Here is a 24799-nt window from a genome sequence, read left to right as displayed (position 1 = left end):
TTTTTTAATCTCCCCAAATCCCGCTGGCATCTAGATTCCTGGACCAGGGATCAGATCCAAGCTGCAGTTGGGACCTAAGCCGCAGTTGCGGCAATGGCTGATCCCTTAGCTTACTGTGCTGGGGATCAAACCTGCGTCCTGGCACTGCAAAGACGCCAAAGGAGGGCCACAGCGGGAACTCCTCTCTGTCTTAATGTAACTACTCTTTCATGCCTGACCATCCAAGGCACATATGCCCTACGTTTTGTGCCCAACTCAGCCTCTGTCACGGCTTCACTCAATACACAGACAAATCCCGACTAAGATAGTGACCCTGGACTTCTTTAAGGAGAGCCTCATCTCACATTCCTCCTACTGGGTGCCTAAGAATTCTTTATCTTTTTTTTTTTTTTTTTTTTTTGTGTTTTGTCTTTTGTCTTTTGTTGTTGTTGCTATTTCTTGGGCTGCTCCCGCGGCATATGGAGGTTCCCAGGCTAGGGGTTGAATCGGAGCTGTAGCCACCGGCCTACGCCAGAGCCACAGCAACGCGGGATCCGAGCCGCGTCTGCAACCTACACCACAGCTCACGGCAACGCCGGATCGTTAACCCACTGAGCAAGGGCAGGGACCGAACCCGCAACCTCATGGTTCCTAGTCGGATTCGTTAACCACTGCACCACGACGGGAACGCCTATTTTTTTTTTTAACTCAATGAATTTTATTATATTTATAGTTGTACAACAATCACCACAACCCCATTTTACAGCATTTCCATCCCAAACCCCCAGCACATCCCTCCCCACCTCCAACCTGTTTCCTTTGATAACCTTAAGCTTTTCAAAGTCTGGGAGTCAGTATCTGTTCTGCAAAGAAGTTTGCTGTATCCTGTTTTCAGATTCCACATATAAGTGATTGCATATGGCCTTTGTGTCTCACTGTCTAACTCCACTTAGGATGATGATTTCTAGGTCCCTCCATGGTGCTGCAAATGCCATTACTGCATTCCTTCTATGGCTGAGTAACAGTCCATTGTGTATATGCACCACATCTTCTTCAGCCACTCCTCTGTCAGTGGCCATTCAGGTTGCTCCCATGTCTTGGCTATTGCACACAGTGCTGCAGTGAACACTGGGGTACGTGTGTCTTTTCGAGTCATGGTTTTCTGTGGATAGATGCCCAGGAGTGGGATTGCTGGATCAAATGGTCATTCTATTTTCAGTTCTGTGAGGAATCTCCATACTGTTTTCCATAGTGGTTGCACCCGTTTACATTCCCACCAACAGTGTAAGAGGGTTCCCTTTTCTCCACACCCTCCTCAGCATTTATTGTCTGTAGATTTTTTGATGATGGCCATTCTGGCTTGTGTAAGGTGGTACCTCATCCTGGTTCTGATTTGCCTTTCTCGAAGAATGGGTGATGATGAGTATCTTTTCATGTGTTTTTTGGCTGTCTGATGTCTCTCTCCTGTGACGATTTGTCTGTTTAGATCTTCTGCCCATTTTTGGATGGGGTTGTTTTGGGTTTTTTTGGTAGTGAGTTGCAGGAGGTGTTTCTGTATTTTGGAGATTAATCCCTTGTCAGTCGTTTCATTTGCCAAGATCTTCTCCCATCCTGTGGGTTGCCTTTTCATTTTGTTCAGGGTTCCCTTTGCTGTGCAAGAACTTTGGAGTTTAATTAGGTCCCATTTGTTTATTTTTGCTCTTCCTGTCATTACTCTAGGAGGTGGAGGTGGAGGTGGATCTGAGAACTATTGCTGTGGTTTATGTCAGAGAGTGTTTAGCCTACTATGTTTTTCAAAATTCTGAAAATGACAATTCTGATGGGCTGAACTCAGAACTGAGGCTTGGGAGTGTAAACAGTGCAACACAGAACAGCACAGGTCACAGCACGAGCTCCCCAGCCCCCAGCAGCCCCGAGTGCTGGCCACCAATAGACAGCAGAGCAGGTGAGCAAGTCCAAGCAAGACAGACCCACGGGTGCTGGTCATGTCTGGACATGCTGCTCACGGTGCCAGCTGTCATGGTCACCAGCAGAAGTGGGGTTGAGACTGCTGCCCGGGTAGCGTAGCGCACACACACACCCCGGGAGGACAGGAAAGGCTTATGACTCACCTGATAGAGGTCTCAGGGGACTGAGAGACGGACTCAACTGCATGGCAATGAGAGATGCTGAACCAGTCACCTCCAGAGTACAGTCTCTGAGCAAGAAGGCTTGATGAGGACAGAGGTCCTGTCTTCTTCCCTTGCTACCTGTGTTTTCTCACAATTTACTTAAATGCCCCAGTTGAATCATAAGGGAGTTATTACTGAAACTATTACACAGCACATACTAAGAAGTCAATTTATATACTTTAACTGACAGACTTTATGGCAAAAAGAAAAAAATCCAAAACAATGTTAAAAAATACATCAGTTTTTAGTCATAAGCAGGAAAGGCAAAAGCTGTTCCAAAGGACCAGGAGCTGGCCTGTATTCACTGCAAGGCCTAATCTTATCCTGCTGAAGACAAAATGTCTCAGACCTCCTGCATCAAAGGCAATCAGTGACCATCATGGGTCAAGACACATATAAAGGGATTTTATAAACCTGTTTCAAATCCTAACAATGACCAATATTTCCCTCTTCTTACTATTATGATGGACTGGCGGGGGGGGGGGGCTCCTCATGAATTCGATTTCACTGCATTCAACTGTTTTGCCTTCTAGAAAACCAGCTTCATGATTACCAATGATAAAGGTTAGCCCTCACAGCATTCAATACACAAAAAAATTCCTGATGCTTTCAATAGCAATCAAATCATATGACACAAGCCAAAACCCACAGAAGTCCAGACTACCCTTTATGATACAGCACGTGGTCACTGTATGCTGTGGTCATTCTTATTATCAGAATTCATTACACCCTTCTCTTTGACCACAGGTGCAATCGTGTGGGTCACTAGGAAGAGGGCACTGAAAATACGTAATTTAAGTTTTGGCTATAAATTATGAATGAAAAATTAGTTTCACATCAAAAACTATAAATATTGAAGAAGAAAAAAACATGCTTGAGGACAAATTACCAGAACATTTTATGGAAAAGATAACACTGACTCATAACTTAGAGTCACTAAATGAAAAAATCACCAAGTTTCTTTGAAAAATCCACAATTAGGGAGTTCCCGTTGTGGCGCAGCCGAAATGAATCTGACTAGGAACCATGAGGTTGAGGGTTCAATCCCTGGCCTTGCTCAGTGGGTTAAGGATCCAGCGTTGCTGTGAGCTGTGGTGTAAGTTGTAGACACAGCTTGGACCTGGCACTGCTGTGGCATAGGCTGGCAGCAACAGCTCGGATTAGATCACTAGCCTGGGAACCTCCATATGCTGTGGGTGCGGCCCCAAAAAAATTAAAAAAAGACAAAAAAAATTTCACAATTATAATGGGACATATTATTAATATATCCTCTCAGGATATTTTAAAAAACAATATTTCTTACCATATGATAGCTTAGAAAGGAGTTAAGAATAGATTTCAATGAAAGGAATACAGAAACTTTCCTTTGACCAAAAAAACACACATACATGTTGGAAAACACTGAGACATACATTCAGCTGCAGGGAACAGGAGACACCCACAGTCCATCCTGCTGACATGACAGGAGGAAGGTGCCTATTCTCACAGGGAAGGACCACTTAAGGCAGCCAGTGCACGAGGCAGTAGAGAAACACACCCCCATGTCCTTTTTGACTGCACCTTTGTAGACGCAAACATTCCCCCTAGCACTCTGAAAAGCATAAAGTGCTTCCCATACCAATTAGACCTCAGATGGATATCATTAGAGAAGTGGGGAATCAGACAGTACTCCCAAGCATGAAAGTCTCAATTAGTTTCCTGATGGACACCAAAGAACCCAGCAAGAAATCCAAACTCCAGTGGATCTTTGACGTGGATCTTAGGAAGACATCAGCGCAAACCTACGGCTCTATGAAAACAGAAATCAAACAGCTGGGGGTGGTTTTGAGGATACTCTTGATGAAAAGGTCCACAAAATCCAGAAAACAGGCTGGAAGATGGAATCCTTGAAGCTCCTGTGGCTTGGTCTCTCTCCCTGGATGGTGGCTCCAAACTCTGACTAAGAATGCCTTGTTTGTTTCTGCCTTCCAAATCCCATGCAAGTGAGGCTCCTGGTGAATTCTAACATGGAACCATAAATGGGAATGGGTTTTGTAAAATCTAGTCCCTGACATTATCCACAGGGAGGATATTTCCAACTTCTTTTTTTTAATTTTTAATTTTATTTTATTAAAAAAAAATTTTTTTTTTACAATGATCATTACAATCCAGTTTTATAGGATTTCCATCCCACAACCCAAATACATCCCCCCACCCCCCAGACTGTCTCCTTTTGGAGCCAACTTTTTAAAAAAATTTTTAAATATAATTTTTTTCCATTATATTCAGTTTTTGATCCTATTATATCTTACCTCTCTTTTTAAGCCAAAGTCTTTTCATCAAATTCCAGCCAGAGTAACAGACAAAAAGCAAAGGCCCAAATAAGAAAATAATAATTCACATGAAACTATATTCGTTCACAAACTTAACACACATAAAATTTATCACAACTATTTATTAGAATGGAAAATATAAAAATGCTCGCATACCCATTACCCCAACAGAAGCTTTTTCCACAAGAGAGGTGGAATATTTATATAAGTAATGGAGTAGGGGTATTTAGAAACTGCCACACAAGGCCAAGAAGGAAAATCCCAATACCAAACTATCATTCCTCAATGGTCCCCTAACAAAGAACAAAGAAAACACTATTTACAAATAAACCTAACTCCTTATCAGAAACACACTTGAATTCACATATGGATCCCACAGGCTCAAAAATGGAGAAAATATTAACTCATTTGAGGAAATTACCTGAACTACGTTGCACTCATATTACTACCATTGAAAAACAACCCGAAGAAGTCTCACTTCAATATTTCTTTCTAAAAATTAACAGGGGAGTTCCCATTGTGGTGCAGCAGAAACGAATCCGACTAGGAACCATGAGGTTTCGGGTTCAATCCCTCACCTTGCTTAGTGAGTTAAGGATCCAGTGTTGCCATGAGCTGTGTGTAGGCCGCAGATGCAGCTTGGATCTCGCATTGCTATGGCTGTGGTATAGGCCAGAGGCTATAGCTCTGATTCGATCCCTTCCCTGGGAAGCTCCATATGCCTCGGATGTGGCCCTAAAAACCAAAAAAATAAAAATTAACAGGTAAAAATCCAGAGTCCAGTGGTGCACGCCAAGGAAGAGACTGGATAAACATAATAAATTCACAACATTAATAACGAGTCTTTCAGGCTCAAAGTTTTCTGGAACATCATACATAAATTAATTTCCATCAAACTTGGTCATGTTACTTACTTTTTTTCTTCTTTACTGTAGGAGTTTACACATGTAAGAATGTGGGCTCATGACGTCTTACCACACTGTTTACATTCAAGATTATCCAGTGAGTCTTTCTGTGCCTTCTAAGGGGATTAAGATGACTACAGGCTTTCTCATATTCTTCACATTTATGTGGTTCTTTCCCCTGTGCACTCTCACACGTCTTAGACAGTTTGGGCAACAAAGGGAGGCTTTTCCACACTTATAGGGTTTCTCTCCAGCATGAGTTTTTCCATGTGTTTGTAAGGAACAGTTATAATTGAAGGCTTTACCACAATGTTTACATTTGTACGTTTTCTCTCCAGTGTGAGTGTTTTCATGTGTTTGTAAGGAACGGTGAAAACTGAAGGCTTTACCACACTGTTTACAGACATAGCGTTTCCTTCTAGCATGAGTTTTTTCATGTTTGCGAAGATAACTGGGACACACGAATGCTTTACTACACTGCGTACATTCATAGGGTTTCTCTCCACTGTGTATTTTCGTGTGTCTTTGATAGCTCGTGTACCAGATGAAGGCTTTCCCACAATCCTTACATTCATAGGGTTTTTCTACACTGTGAATTCTCTCATGTCTTCGAAGGTAACTGGAACAACTGAAGGTTTTATGACATTTTTCACATTCATATGGTTTTTCTCCAGTATGATTTCTTACATGCAGTTGGAAACCTCTCCGAGAAATCAAAGCTTTACCACATTGCTTACATTCATATGGTATTTCTCCTGTGTGAATACTTTGATGTGTTTGAAGGGAACTGAGATATCGGTAAGCTTTTCCACATTCTGTACATTTATAGGGTCTCTCTCCAGTATGAGTCCTTACATGTATTTTTAAGGAATAATAGTAACTGAAAGCTTTAATACACTGTTTACATTCATAGGGTTTCTCTCCAGTATGAGTTCTTCCATGTTTTTCTAAGAATTGGTGATCTCTGAAGGCTTTTCCACAATGTTTACAATCATAGGTTTTCCCTTTGATGTGCCTTCTTTCATGTTTTCGAAGATAACTGGGACGACTGAAGGCTTTACTACATTTTTCACATCTGTAGGGTTTTTCTCCAGTGTGACTTCTTTCATGTACTTGGAAGTCTACAAGAGAATGGAAAGCTTTACCACATTCTCTACATGTATAGGGTTTCTCCTCACTATGAATTCTTTCATGCTTCCAAAGGGAACGAGGACAAATGAAAACTTTACAACATTTTTTACATTCAAATGGTTTCCTTTCTATGTGAGTCCTTAAATGTGCTTGAAAATTGTGATGGGATCTATAGGTTCTTCCACACTGTATACACGGATAGGATTTTTCTCTGGTGTGGGTTCTTTCGTGTATTTGAAGAGAATCTGAGGAAGTAAAGGTTTTGCCACATTCCTTACATCTATGAGGAACATTTCCAGTGTGCATTACCTTGTGTCTCTGGAAACTTCTGAGGCACATGAAGGCTCTTCCGCCCTCTGTACACGTATAGATTTCCTTTCCACTGTGATTTCCCTCATGTTTTTCAGAAACCTGGAGATAACTGAAGGCTGTCCCATCTTCCTTACATGTATATGGCTTCTCTCCATATTTCCAACACTCATCTGGTTTTGGTTCAGTGTGACATTTAATGTGTCTGTTAAGGGATGAACGATGCATGAAGCCCTTTCCACAAGCACTGCATGGATGTGGTTTCACCCCAGGAGTTTTCTGATTCAAACTGAGACTTGGAATAAGGCTCAAGTTTTCTCCAGGTGGACTACCCTCTCTATTTTCACAGAGTCTTCTTACCACAAGATTTCTGGAAAAAAAAAAAAAAAAAAAAGGAAATGCAAGTTACTAATGATTTCTTCATTAGTGATTTTATATTCATTACTAGAACATGTGAGCTACATTTTATGATTTATCTCAAAAGTGCAGGTTTCTTGCCCCATCTAAATTATCTGGAATTGAATATACTGAAAACTGTGCAAGAAGACTTCACCCTTGCTACCATCAAAACAGTCACATTCAGGAGTTCCTGTTGTGGCTCAGTAGAAACCAATCTGACTAGTATCCATGAGGATGCAGGTTCTATCCCTGGCCTCTCTCAGTTGGTTAAGGATCTGGCATTGCCATGAGCTATGGTGTAGGTTGCAGACACGACTTGGATCTGGATTTGGTGTAGGCCAGCAGCTGTAGCTCCAATTTGACCCCTAGCCTGGAAACTTCCATATGACGTGAGTGCAGCCCTAAAAAAGACCAAAAAAAAAAAAAAAAAAAAAAAATCACATTCATATATAGGCTTTATTAATACTGTTTCCAAGTGAACTCTTTTGCCAATACTGAAATGTTAATGAGAGCATTAACATTTTTCTAAGAATAAATACATTTGAGGCGTTCCAATTGTGGCTCAGTGGGTTAAGAACCCAAGCACTATCCATGAGGATGCAGGTTCAATCCCTGACCTCACTCAGGGGGTTATGGTTCCAGTGTTGCCATAAGCTATGGCATAGGTCACAGATGTGGCTGAGATTCAGTGTTGCTGTGGCAGTGGTGTAGGTCAGAAGCTACAGCTCCAGTTTGATCCCCAGCCCAGGAATTTCCATATGCTGAAGGTGTGGCCCAAGGAATAAACGAAAAGACAGGAAAAGAAAAAAAGAGAGAGAAAGAAAAAGAGAGTAGGAGAGAGAGAAAGAGTAAGAAAGAAAGGAACACATGTACCATTAAGATTAGATTATTAAAAACAAAAATGGAGTTCCTGTTGTAGCTCAGCGGATTAAAAACCCAACCAGTCTCCATGAGGATGAAGGTTTGATCCCTGGCTTTGCTCAGTGGGTTAAGGATCCACATTGCCGAGAGCTGCAGCATAGGTCACAGATGAGGCTCAGCTTTGGTGTGGCTGGGGTGTAGATCGGTGATGGCAGCTCCAGTTCAAACTCTAGCCCAAGAACTTCCATATGCCATGAGTGTGGCCCTAAAAAGAAATACAACAATTAAAAAAATTTTTTTAAATTGTAGACAAGCTTATTTATTTTTCTTGTTTTTAAAATTTCACAATATACCAGGACTCTGACATGAAACAGTTACTTTCTATTCTATTGTGAGAGACTCACCTTGGTTTCCTCCCCGGATTTTTGTACTCATCTTCAATGGCATGACCTTCCCATTTTCTCCCTAAAATGCAAACCCAGAAAAATGACTCCAAAGCATTAGAAATTACACCAAAAATATCAGATTCTAGCGCTACAATGAGCTGCGACCACGCCTAGCTTATTCACCAATGTGCCCCCTTTCCACATTCTACATCTTAGAACAATGCTGACGGGCAGGAAAAACTTGTTCTCTGACAAAGTGAAGGAAAGGTGTCACCCTTACCTACTAAGGCCAGGTTCCTCAAGGTCTCTCGCATCACATCTCTATAGAGTTTCTTCTGGGAAAGATCCAGTAAGGCCCACTCCTCCAGGGTGAAGTTCACGGCCACATCCTCAAAAACCACTGAGTCCTAAAATAGCCAAATGTGGATACGGTAGGATGTGTGAGCCTGACATTGCCAGACTATAGTCTACGGATAGAAAGGCGATGTCTGATTCTGTCATCGCCAAACCTCGATTCCATGACTTGATCATCAGAAACCAACTCTCTGTCCACACTGACTTCCTCATAAACCTACAGCATCATGAATACGCAGATGTGATTTATATACATCTTCATTGTGAGCACATTACATGCTATTGCTCTCTAATGGCAGGGTCCAGAGTATGTTGGAAAATGACCCAATGCCTATAAATGAAACACACGTTATGGTTTTCACCCATTCCTTGTGAGAAAACCTTTGCTCTCTGTCCTTATTACCTACTGTTCACAGCACTCCATGAGGTCCCAGTGAATAAAACCATGACGAGGAACTAGAGGGTTTCTCTTCTATTTTCATCACCAAACATGAGATTCCAAGAGGCCTGTGGAAAGCAAATCTTTAACAAAGCCTAGCTGGCCACAGAGTTCTGGGTTCTTCAGGCCATTAGAAGGAATCAGATGGCTAGATGCAAATACTCCTGTGGAGAAAATTACTTTTAACTTGTGTCATCATCATCACAGATGCAATTCTTCCTTTCTCTCTCTGTTGTATTTGATGGGCTAGTGAGTAATTTGGATCTGAGAACGCAGACATAAGGAAGAAGGCGTGACAACTTACATTACAAAATCCATATACCCATGTGCCTCTGAGCAGCTTCCAGCCAATTCCTGGCACACAGGAACACCAACTGAATCAACGATAGGCCAGAAAGCTCTTCCTGGCAGAACCATTAGTTACCCTGGGCCCTGCTGCCTTGAGGAACACGTTAAGAGCTGCAGACGGCAAAGACTTCGCTCAAGACCATGATGGTCTGATACTGAATTTCCCCGCAATTATAAAATATGTGTAAGTGTCAGCAGTGCTTTCTTCCAAAGAACGTAAAATCCCCAGTCTCCAATCAGGAGGAAGTGTTTCCTGACCAGCTGCTCTACAGGCCACCCAGCCAATGTCTGTCATTTCTATGATCCCCCTTGCAGTAAAGGAGCAGGAGACCTCAACCCCCGAGCATGAGAATCCCTCACTGGAAAGAGGTTAGGAAAGGGTTTATTCCTCCAGAGGTTTTGTTTATGGATAGGGTAAGGGAGGCCTCTCAAGAGAGCATGAAACAGCTTGAGAGAGCCAGGGAAGGCACATGGGAGTTGTCTTTTTATGATCACATTCACATACAGGAGTTTCTGTTGTGGCCCAGCATGTTAAGAAACCGACTAGTATCCATGAGGATGTGGGTTTGATCCCTGGCCTCGCTTAGTGGGTAAAAATCCAGCATTGCTGAAAGCTTTGGCACAGGTAGCAGATATGGCTTGAATCCTGTGTTGCTGTGGCTGGGCTGTGGCCAAAAGGCACAGCAGCAATTGGACCCCTAGCCCCAGAACTTCCATATGCCACAGGTGCAGCCCTATAAAGTCAAAAAACACAGGAAAAGTTCCTTAAGGACTAAGGTTAAGGATCTGGCATTGTCACTGCTGCGGCTCTGTTTACAAGTACTGCACAGGTTTGATTCCTGGCCTGGTAGCTTCCACACACTGTGGGTGCAGCCAAAAAGGAAAAAAAAAAAAAAAAAAAAGAAAGTACCAAAGTATTTGACAATATTCAAAATCCATTTATGACAGCAGAGTAGAAACAGAGCAATATTTCCTCTCTTGATTAAGACCATCTATAAGAAGTCTGTAGTCACCATGATACTTCATGGTGAGAAATGAGATACTTTCTTGGTAAAATGAGGAAGAAGGCAATGATATTCATTCTCACCAATAGTGATCAAAACTGTACTGGAAGTGTAAGCCAAGAACGAAGGGGCACACAGAATGAGAAGTAAGAAATACATCTCTCTGTCACACATGACATGACCATCTAAGGCGAAAACCTCAAAGAATCAACAATAATAAAAAAAAGTCCATGAACCAATAAGAGAGTAAATTAATGTTGAAGGACAAATGGTTAACATACTCAAGTCAATGTTCTCCTATAGATCCAAGCTAATACACTCAACTGATCTTTGACAACTGATCAAAGGCAATTCAATGAAGAAAACTTAGCCTATGCAACAAATAGTGCCAGGAAAACTTGACATGCAAATATTAAACCCCACAACTCTAGATATGGATTTTATACCTTTTACAACAGTTAACTCGAAATGGATCATAAATATACAATACAAAATTACTAAAAGATCACATTAGAGAAAATATAGGTGACCTTGCACATGGTGACAAATTTTTATTGATTGATTGATTTTTTTGGCTGCCCTGCAGCATATGGAGTTCTTGAGCTGGGAATCAGACCTGAGCTGCAGCTGCAACCTAAGTCACTGCACAGGGTCAGGGATCAAACCTGCATCCCAGAGCTCTCAAGATGTTGCCAATCCACAGGGGGAACTCCTGGTGACTAATTTTTTAATAAAACACCAAAAACAATGAAGGAAAGATAGTAAATTTGAAATTGTTAAAATGAAAATCTGCTCTATGAAAGACAACATTAAGAGACTGAATACACAGGCCACAGTGTGGGAGAAGAATCCTTGCAAAACACTTCTCTGAAAAAGGACTAATATCCAAAACATCTAAAAAAATTCTATAACTCAACAAAAGAAGACAGGTAACATACTGGGCAAAAGATCTGAACACACATGACCAAAGAAGGTATACGGATTTGAAGAAGCCTAAGAAAAGATACTCAACAACATATGTTATTAGGAAATGCAATTAAAAGGAGCTATCATTAGACACTATAACGGTTAAAATTCAACATCATTTGGAACCAACACCAAATGATGGAGAAGATGTCAAACAGGAACGCTAATTCATTGCTGGTGGGAATGGAAAACAACTTTGGAAGATGGGTGGTTTCTTTAAAAATGAATCCTATTCTTGTCATACAAGTTAGCAAACAGGCTCCTTCATATTTCCTCAGGAGGTGAAAAATTTTGTTCATTAAAAAACTTGCAGGATGGGGTTAAGATGGCAGAATAGAAGGACTGGAGCTCAACTTCTCTCCTAAAAACAACAAAAGTCACAACTAAAGGCTGAGCAATCTTCAACCAAATGGACTGGAAACCTTAAAAAAAGATATCCTACTCCAGAAGACAAAGAGGAGGCCACATCAAGAGGTAGGAGGGGCGATTATACGATATGAGCAACCCCATACCTCCAGGTGGGAAGCCCCACAGACTGGAAACTAACTGGTTCACAGAAACTCACCTACAGGAGTGAGAGCCTTGAACCCCACATCAAATTCCCATGTGTGGGGATCTGGCACTGGGAGAAAGAGCCCCTGGAGCATCTGACATTGAAGGCCAGTGGGACTTGCACGCAGGAGCTCCACGGGACTGGGGGAAACAAAGACCCCATTCTTAAAAGGTACACACAGACTTTCACGTGCACTGGGTCCCAGGGCAAAGCAAAGTCTCCATAGGAATCTGGGTCAAACCTGACTGCAGTTCTTGGAGGACCTCCTGGGAAAACAGGGGTGTATGTGGCTTGTTGTGAGGGAAGGACATTGTAAGCAAAGCTCTTGGGAATATTCAGCAGCTGCCTTTCTCTGGAGGTGGCCGTTTTGGGAAAATCTGGCCCCACCCCATCAGTCAGAGCTGAGAAGCCCCAGGGCAAACAACAAACCAGGTGGGATCACAGCCCCACCCATCAGTAAACTGGCTGCCGAAAGGCCCCTCAGGCACACAGCTGCCTCTAATCCCATCCAGAGACAAAGCCCCACCAGAGAGAAGAATCAGCTCCACCTACCAGTGGGCAGGCATCAGTCCCTCCCATCTGGAAGCCCATAGCAAGCCCCATACCAACTTCAGGAACAAGGGGGGCAGACACCAGAAGTAAGAGAGGCTACAACTCTATTATCTGTAAAAAGTTCACCCCACCAGAAACCTATAAAAGTGAAAAGACAGAGAATTATAACTCAGATGAGGGAGAAAGAAAAAACCCCAGAAAATCAGCTAAATGATCAGGAAATATTCAGCCTCCAGGTAAAAGACTTTAGAGTGTTGATGTTGAAGATGATGCAAAACATTGGAAATAAATTGGAGGCAAAGATAGATAACTTACAGGAAACACTGAGCAAAGAGATACAAGACATAAAACTTAAACAAGAAGAGATGCAAAATACAATCACTGAAATAAAAAATTCACTAGAAGCAGCTAACAGCAAAATACAGGTGGCAGAAGAACAAATAAGCAAGGTGGAGGACAGATTAGTAGAAATTACAGATGAGGAACAGAAAAGAGAAAAAAGATTGAAAACAAATGAAGAGAGTCTCAGAGGACTCTGGGACAATGTTAAATGCACCAACAACCATATCATAGGGGTGCCAGAAGGAGAAGAGAGGGAGAAGGGGACAGAAAAAATATTCCAAGAGATAATAACATGGGAAAGGAACCACTCACTCAAATCCAGGAAGCACAACAAGTACCATATAAAATAAACCCAAGGAGGAATACACCAAGACACACATTAATCAAACTGACCAAAATTAAAGACAAAGAGAAAATACTGAAAGCAGCTAGGGAAAAGAAACAAATTACATGCAAGGGAACCCTGATAAGGTTATCAACAGATTTTTCAGCAGAAGCTCTGCAGGCCAGAAGGGAGCGGCATGATATACTCAATGTGATGAAAGGAAAAAACCTCCAACCAAGATTACTCTATCCAGCAAGGCTCTCATTCAGATTTGAAGGAGAAATCAAAAGCTTCACAGATAAGCAAAAGCTGAGAGGATTCAGCAACACTAAACCAGCCTTATAACAAATACTAAAGGAACTTCTCTAGGCAGAAAAGACAGCAACAGGAAACAAAAACACCACAAATGACAAGGCTCACCAGTAAAGGTATATATACAGTAAAGATAAGAAATCATCCATGCACAATTATGCCACCAAAATCGAAATCATGAGAAGAGGTGAGTACAAATGCAGGACACTGGAAATTAACTTGCAGTTAAGAGCCCAACAACTTAAAACAATTTCACATATATAGAGACTCTTATATGAAAACTTCAGAATAACTGCAAACCAAAAATCTACAACTGATACACAAATAAGAAAAATCAACTCAAATACAACTCTTCATCAAACCAGAAGAAGAGAAAACAAGAGAAGAAGGGAAGAAAAATGAGCAACAAAAACAAATCCAAAGCAATTAATAAACTGGCAGTAAGAACATACATATCAATAATTACCTTAAATGTTAATGGACTAAACGCCCCAACCAAAAGACACAGACTGGCTGAATGGATACAAAAACAAGACCCATATATATGCTGTCTTCAAGAAACTCACTTCACTGCTAGGGACACATACAAATTGAAAGTGAGAGGATGGAAGAAAATATTTCATGCAAACAGGGATCAAAAGAAAGCTGGAGTAGCAATACTCATATCAGACAAAATAGACTTTAAAATGAAGAATATTTTAAGGGACAAAGAAGGTCACTACATAATGATCAAAGGATCAATCCAAGAAGAAGATATAACAATTTTAAATATCTACGCACCCAACACAGGTTCACCACAATATATAAGGCGACTGCTAACAACCTTAAAAGGACAAATCGGCAATAACACAATCATAGTTGAGGACATTAACACCCCACTTACAGCAATGGACAGATCATCCAGACAGAAAATCAATAAGGAAACACAGGCCCTGAATGAAGCATTAAACTAGATGGACTTAATAGATATTTATAGGACATTTCATCCAAAAGCAACAGAATACACATTCTTCTCAACTGCACATGGAACATTTTCTAAGATTGATCACATCCTGGGCTACAAATCAAACCTCAGTAACTTTAGGGAAATTGAAATCATATCAAGCATCTTCTCTGACCACAATGCTATATGACTGGAAATCAACAACAAGAAAAAAACTGCAAAAAACACAAACACATAGAGACTGAACAACATGCTACTAAACAACCAATGGATCGCTGAAGAAATCAAAGAGGAAATTAAAAAATACCTAGACGCAAATGACAACAAAGATACGACACTCCAAAACCTATGGGATGCAGCAAAAGCTGTTCTAAGAGGAAAGTTTATAGCAATACAAGCCCACCTCAGGAAACAAGAAAAAGCTCAAATAAATAAGCTAACTTTACATCTAAAGCAACTAGAGAGAGAAGAACAGACAAGACCTAAAGTTAGTAGACGGAAAGATATCATAAAGATCAGAGCAGAAATCAATGAAATAGAATCAAAGAAAACCACAGAAAAGATCAATGAAACGAAAAGCTGGTTCTTAGAAAAGATCAACAAAATTGAGAAACCCTTAGCCAGATTTATCAAGAAAAAAAAAAAAAGAGAAAGGACTCAAATCAATAAAATTAGAAATGAAAAAGGAGAAGTCACAACGGACATCACAGAAATACAAAGGATCATAAGAGACTGCTATATGCAACTATACGCCAATAAAACAGAAAACCTAGAAGAAATGGACAAATTCTTAGAAAAGTACAATCTTCCAAGACTAAACCAAGATGAAATAGAAAAGGTGAATGGACCAATCACAAGAACTGAAATTGAAACTGTGATTAAAAAACTTCCAACAAACAAAAGTCCAGCACCAGATGGCTTCACAGGCGAATTCTATCTTAGCTCTTCTTCAATTTAGAGAAGAGCTAACATCTCTCCTTCTGAAACTATTTCAAAAAATTGCAGAGGAAGGGATATTCCTAAACTCATTCTATGAGGCCACCATCACCCTGGTACCAAAACCAGACAAAGATTCCACAAAAAAAGAAAACTATAGGCCAATATCACTGATGAACACAGATGCAAAAATCCCCAACAAAATACTAGCAAACAGCATCCAACAATACATTAAAAGGATTGTACATCATCATCAAGTGGGATTTATCCCAGGGATGCAAGGGTTCTTCAATATCCACAAATCAATCAGTGTGATACACCACATTAACAATCTGAAGAATAAAAACCATATGATTCTCTCAATAGACGCAGAAAAAGCCTTTGACAAAATCCAACACCCATTTCTGATAAAAACCCTTAAGAAACTGGGCATAGAGAGAATCTACCTCAACACAGTAAAGGCCATATATGACAAACCCAGAGCTAACATCATTCTCAATGGTGCAAAGCTGAAAGAATTCCTGCTGAGATCAGGAACAAGACAAGGATGTCCTTTCTCGCCTCTACTCTTCAACATAGTTTCGGAAGTCCTAGACCCAGCAATCAGAGAAGTAAAAGAGATAAAAGGAATCCAAATTGGAAAGGAAGAAGTAAAACTATCACTATTTGCAGATGACATGATATTATACCTAGAGAATCCTAAAGACTCTACCAGAAAACTGTTAGAGCTCATCCACGAATTTGGCAAAGTCGCAGGATACAAAATCAATACAAAGAAATCGACAGCATTTCTATACACTAACAATGAAAGACCATAAAGAGAAATTAGGGAAGCAATCCCATTTACCATCGCATCCAAAAGAATAAAATACCTAGGAGTAAACCTACCTAAAGAGACAAAAGACCTGTACTCTGAAAACTATAAGCCACTGATGAAAGAAATCAAGATGACACAAATAGATGGTTAGACATACCGTGCTCTTGGATTGGAAGAGTCAGTATTATCAAAATGACTATATTACCTAAGGCAATCTACAGATTCAATGGAATCCCTATCAAATTACCAAGGACATTTTTCACAGAACTCAAACAAAATATTTTAAAGTTTGTTTGGAAGCACAAAAGACCCAGAATAGCCAAAGACATCCTGAAAAAGAAAAATGGAGCTGGAGGAATCAGGCTCCTGGACTTCAGACTATACTACAAAGCAACAATCATCAAAACCATATGGTACTGGCACAAAGACAGAAATATAGATCAGTGGAATAGGATAGAAAGCCCAGAATTACACCCACACACCTACAACCAACGCATCTATGACAAAAGGAGGCAAGAATATACAATGGAAAGGACAGCTTGTTCAATAAGTGGTGCTGGGAAAACTGGTCACAGGTAAAAGAATGAAATTAGAATACACAAAAATAAACTCCAAATGGATTAAAGACCTAGATATAAGACCAGACACTATAAAACTCTTGGAGGAAAACATAGGCCAAACACCCTCTGACATAAACGACAGCAACATCTCCTCAGATCCACCTCTTAGAGTAATGACAGTAAAAACAAAAATAAACAAATGGAACCTAATCAAACTTACAAGTTTCTGCACAGCAAAGGAAACCCTACACCAGCTGAATGGCCATCATCAAAAAGCCTACAAACAATAAGTGCTGGAGAGGGTGTGGAGAAAAAGGAATGCTAGTACACTGTTGATGGGAATGTAAATTGGTGCAACCACTGTGGAAAACAGTATGGATTCCTCAGAAAATTAAAAATAGAACTACCATTTGATCCAGCAATCCCACCCCTGGGCATCTATCCAGAGAAAACCATGACTCGCAAAGACACATGTACTCTGATGGTCACTGCAGCACTAATTTCAATACCCAAGACATGGAAACCACCTAAATGTCCATGACAGAGGAGTGGTTCAAGAAGATGAGGTACATATACACAATAGAATATTATTCAGCCATTAAAAGGAATGAAGTACCAGAATTTTTAGCAACATGGATGGACCTAGAAATTATCATGCTATGTGAAGTCAACCATACAATGAGACACCAACATCATATGCTTTCACTCACATGCGGAATCTGAAAAAAGGACAGACTGAACTTCTTTGCAAAACAGATACTGACTCACAGACTTTGAAAAACTTATGGTTTCCAAAGGAGACAGTTTGAGGGGTAGGGGGATGTGCTTGGGTTGTGGTATGGAAATCCTATAAAATTGCATTGTGATGACCATTGACAACTACAAATGTAATAAATTCGTTCAGTAATAAAAAAAAAAAAACACTAAAAAAAAAAAAAACTTGGAGTTCCCGTTGTGGCGCAGTGGAAACGAATCTGACTAGGAACCATGAGGTTGTGGGTTTGATCCCTGGCCTCGCTCAGTGGGTTAAGGATCTGGCGTGGCTGTGAGCTATGGCGCAGTCGCAGACGCGGCTCAGATCCAGCACTGCTGTGGCTGTGGCATCGGCCGGCAGCTACAGCTCCAATTAAGACTCCTAGCCTGGGAACCTCCATATGCCGCAAGTGCGGCCCTAGAAAAAGACCAAAAAAAAAAAAAAAAAAAGACCAAAAAAAAAAAAAAAAAAAACAACAACAATACCTTGCACACAGAGTTCCCTGGTGACTCAGTGGGTTGAGGATCTGGCATTGCTGACACTGTGCGGAGGGTTCAATCCCTGGCCTGGGAACTTTTGCATGTCATGGACGTGGTCAAAAAAAATTTTGAACATCTGTTTCAGAATCTTTTTTTCTTTTTTTCTCTCCCTCCTGTCTTTCCGTGTTTTTTCTTTCTTTCTTTTTTGTCCTTTGTCAGTGAATATGCTTCAGGGGAGAGATGTCCTCTCTACCCTGGTATTTATGATTTTTTCCTCCGTGGAGTCTTAAATCAGTGCCATCAGGATGACCGGCCTCCTCCATTACAAGTGGTTGCGCTATAAAGTATGAGGAACGTAGGCTGAAGTCAGGTTTGAACTAATCTTTTGGCTGTTCCACAGGGGTGCCACAGTGTTGTCCTCTATAACCCGGAAGATCAGGATTCTTGTTGCACCACAGGCAGCAGCAGCAGCAGCTGCATTAGCAGAGGCACTTCAGTGTCCTAGGGAGCCCTCTGGAATTAGAGGGATGGACTCAAGCCAGCCATCCTAATACAGCCTTGCTCCCTCTCTTCTCTTTGTATTTTTACATAACTCCTCTTCATGGCTGACCACCCAATGGACCTACCTCTTGCACAGGATATAATCCCCCTCTTCAATGTGTGTCCCATACAGCCTGTGTCACTGCTTCACTCTCACATCGATGAACCCCAACGAAGACATCCTAGAGTGGATCAGGATGTTCTGAACAGAGTCTACTTGACCTTCTTCCTCTTACAGATTTTTGCTAACCTTCCCATGAAGGAATTAGAATTTCAAATAAACTAAGGGGAGGGACAAATTAGAAGTTGGGGATTAACATACACACACTACTACATATAAAACAGATACTCCACAAGGACCAACTGTATAACACAGGGAACTCTATTTGATATTCTGTAATGACCTATATGGGAAAAAAATCTGAAAAAGAATAGATATATGCATAACTGAATCACTTTCTTGTACACCTGTAACGAACACATTATAAATCAACTATACTCCAATATAAAATGAATATAAAATGAAAAAAATTTTAAATAATAAAATAAACTGAGTAATTTATATATTTTTCTATTTAATAGCCTTTATTCTTAATTAACTTACTTTTGCCTTAAAATTTTTATTTTTTACTTTTTAAATTGTTTTCTATTTTTGGCCTCCCCACAGCATGCGGAGTTCCCCGGACACAGATTAGATCCAAGCTGCAGTTACGACCTAAGCTCCAGCTGCAGCAATGCCAGATCCTTAACCCACTATACCAGGCTGGGAATCGAACCTGTGAACCAGGGCTCCCAAGATGCCATGGATTCCATTACACCACAGCAGGAACTCCTAAAATTTTTATTTTAAAATTTATATTTTACTTTTCTACAGAGGAAACCACTCTAAGATTTATTCCTTTAAACACTAATGTTTTTAAAAGTTTAAACCATAAAAAATGAAGTTTCAAATCTCTGTCCAACTTAAATAACAAGAAGCATCATAGTTTCTCCTCATATCGCACTGTAGGGGATCATCTCAGGAGTAAGTTCATATTCTTTTTAAGGCTGCCATCTGCCCCATATGGATTTCCCAGGCTAGAGGTCAAATAGGAGCTGCAGCCACAACCACAGCAGATCTGAGCCCCATCTGTGAGCAATGCCACAGCCTGTGGCAATGCAAGATCCTTAACCCACTGAGAGAGGCCAGGGATCGAACCAACAGCCTCATGGACACTGCGATGGGTTCTTAACCCACTAAGCCACCACAGACACTTGAAATAAGTTAACCTTTAAACTTTTAAATCCCAAGAATAAGAATGTTCATACACAAAAAGAACACCTTACACAAAAATAAATGCAAAATGTATTTAAAGACCTAAACATAAGGCCAGATACTATAAAACTCTTTTAAAAGAGGAAAACGTAGGCAGAACACTCTGACATAAATCACAGCAATATTTTTTTTTTTTTGATCCACCTCCTGGAGTAATGAAAATAAGAACAAAAATAAACAAATGGGACCTAATTAATCTTAAAAGCTTCTGAACAGCAAGGAAAACCTTAAAAAAAAAAAAAAAAAAAAGACAACCCACAGAATAGGAGAAAATCTTTGCAAACTAAGTGACCAACAAGGGATTATTTGAACAGCTCATGCAGCTTTATATCAAAATCAACCCAATGGAAAAATGGCCAGGAAGTTCCTGTTGTGGCTCAGCGGTAAGGAACCTGATTAGTATCCATGAGGAATCAGGTTTGACCCTTGGGCCTGCTCAGTGGTTAAGAATCTGGCATTGCCATGAGCTGTGGTGCAGATCACAGACAGCTTAGATCTGGTGTTGCTGTGGCTGTGGTATAGGACAGCAAATACAGCTACCATTCAACCCCTGGCCTGGGAACTTCCATAGGCTGTGGGTATAGCCCTAGAAAGACAGAAAAAAAAAAAGGTCAGAAGGAGTCCCTGGGTGGCTCAGCAGGTTAAGGATCTGGCACTGTCACTACTATAGCTAAGGTCGCTGCTGTGCGGCAGGTTCAAGTCAAGGAACTGCATGCCATGGGTGCAGCCAAAAAAAAAAAAAAAAAAAAGTCATAAGATCTACATAGACATTTCAACAGACATTTCTCCAAAGAAAAACACATGAAAAAATGCTCAACATCACTAATCATTAGAAAAAGGCAAATCAAAACTACAATGAGGTATCACTTCATACCAGTCAGAATGGCCATCATCAAGAAGTCTACAAACAATAATCCCACTGTGGCAGGACAGGATCAGTGGTGTCTCTGAGTGCCATGACATAGGTTCAATCCCCAGATGGGCACAGTGGGTTAAAGGATCCAGTGTCGCTGCAGCTGCAGTGTAGGTCACAGCTCTGGCTCAAATCAGATCCCCGGCCCTGGAACTCCATATGCTGCAGGGTGGTTGGAGGGGGGGAAAAAAAGACTACAAACAATAAATGCTGGAGTGTGTGTGTGGAGAAAAGGGAACCCTCCTATACTACTGGTAGGAATGTAAATTGGTACAACCACTGTGGGAAACAGTATGGAGGCAAACACTAAATACAGAATGACCATATGATCTGCAATCCCACTCCTGGGCATATATCCTGAGAAACTAAAATTTGAAAAGACACATGCACCCCAATGTCCACTGCAGCACTATTCACAATAGTCAAGACACAGAAGCAACCTAAATGTTCATCGACAGAGGAATAGACAAAGAGGTGGTACATATATACAATGCATATTTCTCTGCCATAAAAAAGAACACTAAGTAACGCCATTTGCAGCAACATGGATGAACCTAGAGTTTATCATACTAAGTCAAGTCAGACAGAGACAAATATCATATAACATCAATAATATGTGGAATCTAATACAGAATGATACAAAATGGGAGCTCCTGCTGTGGCAAACAGGATCAGCGGCATCTTGGGAGCACTGGGACATAGGTTCAACCCCTGGCCCAGCACAGTGGGTTAAGGATCCGGTGTTGACACAGCTACAGCTTAGGTGGAGACTCAGGCTTGGATCTGATCCCTAGCCTGGGAGCTCCATATGCATCGGGGTGGCCAAAGATGAAAAAACAAACAAAAAAACAGAGAGAGAGATGCAAGGATATATTCACAGAACAGAAACAGACTCAAAAATTTCAAAACCAAACTTAAGGTTACCAAAGGGGAAACAGTGGGAGGAGGGATAATTTAGGGGTTGGGATCAAAATACAAACACCACAATGTATAAAATATATAAGTAGGAGTTTGAGTCATGGCTCAGTGGTTAATGAATCCGACTAGGAATCCTGAGGTTTCGGGTTCCATCCCTGGCCTTGCTCAGTGGGTTAAGGTCCGGCCTTGCCCTGAGCTGTGGTGTAGGTCACAGACGCGGCTTGGATCTGGTGTTGCTATGGCTCTGGCATAGGCCAGCAGCTACAGCTCTGATTAGATCCCTAGCCTGTGAAATTCCATATGCCGCAGGAGTAGCCCTAGAAAAGACAAAAAGACAAAAACACACACACAAAAAAACCCATATATATATATGTGTGTGTGTAACAAAGACCTACTAGATAGCACAGTGAAATCTACTCAATACTCTGTAATAACCTATAAGGGAAAACAATCTGAAAAAGAATGGATATATGTATAGGTTTAACTGATTCACTCTGCTGTACTCCTAAAACTAAAACATTGTAATTCAATAATACTCTAATTAAAAAAAAATTTAAAAATAGCTCAATTATGAAAAATCTTACACACTCAAAAAAAAATTGTATCACAGGAAGTTCCCTTGTGGCTCAGGAGGTTAAGGATCTGGCGTGGTCACAGCTGTGGAGTAGGTTCCAACCGTGGCATGGACTCCACCCCTTGTCCAGGAACTTCCACATACTACGGGTACGGCAAAAAAGACAGAAAGAAAAGAAAGGAAGGAAGGATATCACACACTACCAAGGGAAAATAGAGTTAAGAGTTGCAATATTCAATATATAAACATTTACATGGCAAGAAATAGAAATATTTGAATCAGGTAGGACAAGCAACTGCTTCCCCATATTCCGGAAGAAAACCCACATTCCCAAGCTCGAGGTCCAGACTTCCCTTGTTGGGGTGCAACCCCTCGAGTGGGGCAGTCCCTGGTGTGGAAGGGTTGTGGGACACCTGAGCAGTGTCAGGAACAAACTCTGGTAACTTCACACACCCTCTCTCTTTTCTCAAGACATAATGGAAATACTCCTCCTCTGAGGCTTCATTTCTCACAAGTAAAGAAACTCCTGGCCAGACTGAATTTCAGACTGTGACTCAAATGAACCCCCCAATTCCTAAACACTTTGTCCAGAAGACAAATCTCCTGACTTCACAGACTTCCTCTACATACACAAATTACTACACGTGCACCCACACCGTGGATGCCAAAGTCAAGCCTATGTCTAGAAACAGGCCCCAGGAAAACACAATTAGAACCTCACAAAAGGCATCACTCCCCAGCCTCCGACAAGCCCCTCCTGCCACGTACAGCAGACCCCTGGCTTCCTAGGTCTGTAGCTTCTCTCAGGTAAAAAGGTTTCTTCCATAGCAGGTGTTTGCACTCGCAGGCAGAGAGGCTCCGCAGAAGAATCAACTAGGCTTTCAAGTACTTCCCTTGCAGGGTCAGGTTACCTTAGAGACACTGACTTCAGGTCTCTGCTTCCCAGCTAGTTGCCCTGGACCAGCATTAATACCTTAAATACACACACCCGGTATTCGAACAATCCACTAAAAATCACCAAAACCCAGTATTTGGGTATAAAAGACGAACGAAAACTGCAAGGCATTTTGTCAATTTAGCAACAACTCCCGCTCCTGCAATATCCATTCATTTCAGAAAATAAATGTCAGTTGATTATTATTTTCGTGGCAAGAAACTGGAAAACAACTGTAATCCAACACACTTCTGGATATGGAAGCATAGCTCTGATATTGCATTTGAAATCACCCAAAAGAGAAAAACAGATCTTAGACTGGGTGTTAGTTACTACACTCAATCATGGGGAGAAAAAAATGAAACCAAATTAAAAAAAAAAATGGAATGTAATTTTCCAATCTATTGATTAAATACATTTTATATTTACCTGAAAAAAGGAGACTTAAAAAAGAGAACCAAATCACAAACTCAGGGACAGGCAGGGCTACCTGGAACTGTGATGAAAAGACAAACCACCCAGCAGTTTCCAAAAAGGAATCTCTACCCAAAGGACTCCAACAGGATGGCTGTGCCCAGGAAAGATTCTGGGGGTGGGGCTTCTATACAAGGTAGTTCCAGGTGATTAGTACCTGATTTCTTCTCCTGGAAATTATCCGCAGGCAAAAAACAAATCTTAAAAAGAGCCATCCATAGCTCAGTGCAGAAATGATAAGCAAAATAGTTTTTGGGTTTTTTTTGGGGGGGGGCGGGGACTTTTCAGGGCAGCAGTGCGGCATACGGAAGTTCCCAGGCTAGGGGTGAACTGGAACTGTAAATGCAGGCCTAAGAGGTAGCCACGGAGCTCCGAGTAAAGGAATTAATAAGGAAAAGCTATGAATAGGAAAGGGAAGATCTGGAAACTTCAAGACATTTCTTGCCAGCCCTAGGAGGAACTAGTCTGGGGGCGGGAAGGTCGTGGACTTGAGGCCCTGCTCCTCAAACTTGAAAAAGTGAAGGGCAAACGGGTCTCCCGGGAAGAAGGAAGGGACAGGGGACCCCAGAGACCACAGCTCCTCCACGCACCAACCTCGGAGACCGAGTTTCCGCTGCCCCAGTGACCTTTTGCGGTCACAGCACAACTTAGAGCAAAAACCGCCGCTCCCCGACTGCTGGCCCAGCCCCGACGCTGCGCCCCGCCTCCGCAGACGAGGGATCCAGGTCCGCCGCGGGGAGGCCAGGGTGTGCTCATGGCCGATACTGGGCCCCACAACTCACCATGTTTCCGTTTCTCGGATTCCAGGCCGTCCACCGCCACGACTCCCAAGAGGCAAGCGCAAGTCACAGTGACAGAGGGGGTGACAGAGTCACCTGAAGCACTTAAGAGGACCCAGTTTGGCTTCCAGCCTCCACAGTCAGTTGGTGGCAGCGCGCAACCCGCACTACCTACACACGCTCGCGCGCACGCCGCGGGCAAGGGAGGTGTTCTT

The 24799-nt window shown here is 41.5% G+C and overlaps 1 protein-coding gene across 2 annotated transcripts; it reads right to left on the bottom strand.

Annotated features, from left to right (window-relative positions):
- LOC100517751 (zinc finger protein 709-like) lies at positions 379-24799 on the bottom strand. Of its 2 annotated transcripts, none has more exons than XM_021083746.1 (4): positions 24588-24799; positions 8734-8860; positions 8472-8532; positions 379-7177 (listed from the first exon to the last, which is right to left on the bottom strand). In XM_021083746.1, the coding sequence occupies exons 1-4, from the start codon at positions 24588-24590 to the stop codon at positions 5458-5460; spliced, it is 1911 nt and encodes a 636-aa protein (XP_020939405.1). In that variant the 5' UTR covers positions 24591-24799; the 3' UTR covers positions 379-5457. The 2 variants fall into 2 exon arrangements, with proteins under 2 accessions (XP_020939405.1, XP_020939407.1); XM_021083748.1 differs by lacking the exon at positions 24588-24799 and adding an exon at positions 9211-10193.

The sequence above is a fragment of the Sus scrofa genome, chromosome 2 (genome assembly GCF_000003025.6).
Source record: "Sus scrofa isolate TJ Tabasco breed Duroc chromosome 2, Sscrofa11.1, whole genome shotgun sequence".
Lineage (NCBI taxonomy): Eukaryota > Metazoa > Chordata > Mammalia > Artiodactyla > Suidae > Sus > Sus scrofa.
The sequence above is the reverse complement of the archived record's forward strand: the minus strand, read 5'-3'. Positions and strand labels throughout refer to the sequence as shown.

Bases quoted from the DNA above. Each gene is read 5' to 3' on its own strand.
- LOC100517751 (XM_021083746.1), bottom strand. The intron at 8,533-8,733 runs GTAAGGGTGACA...TTTGCATTTTAG, and splicing joins GAGGAACCTGGCCTTAGTAG to GGAGAAAATGGGAAGGTCAT. The intron at 7,178-8,471 runs GTGAGTCTCTCA...TTTTTTTTCCAG, and splicing joins AATCCGGGGAGGAAACCAAG to AAATCTTGTGGTAAGAAGAC.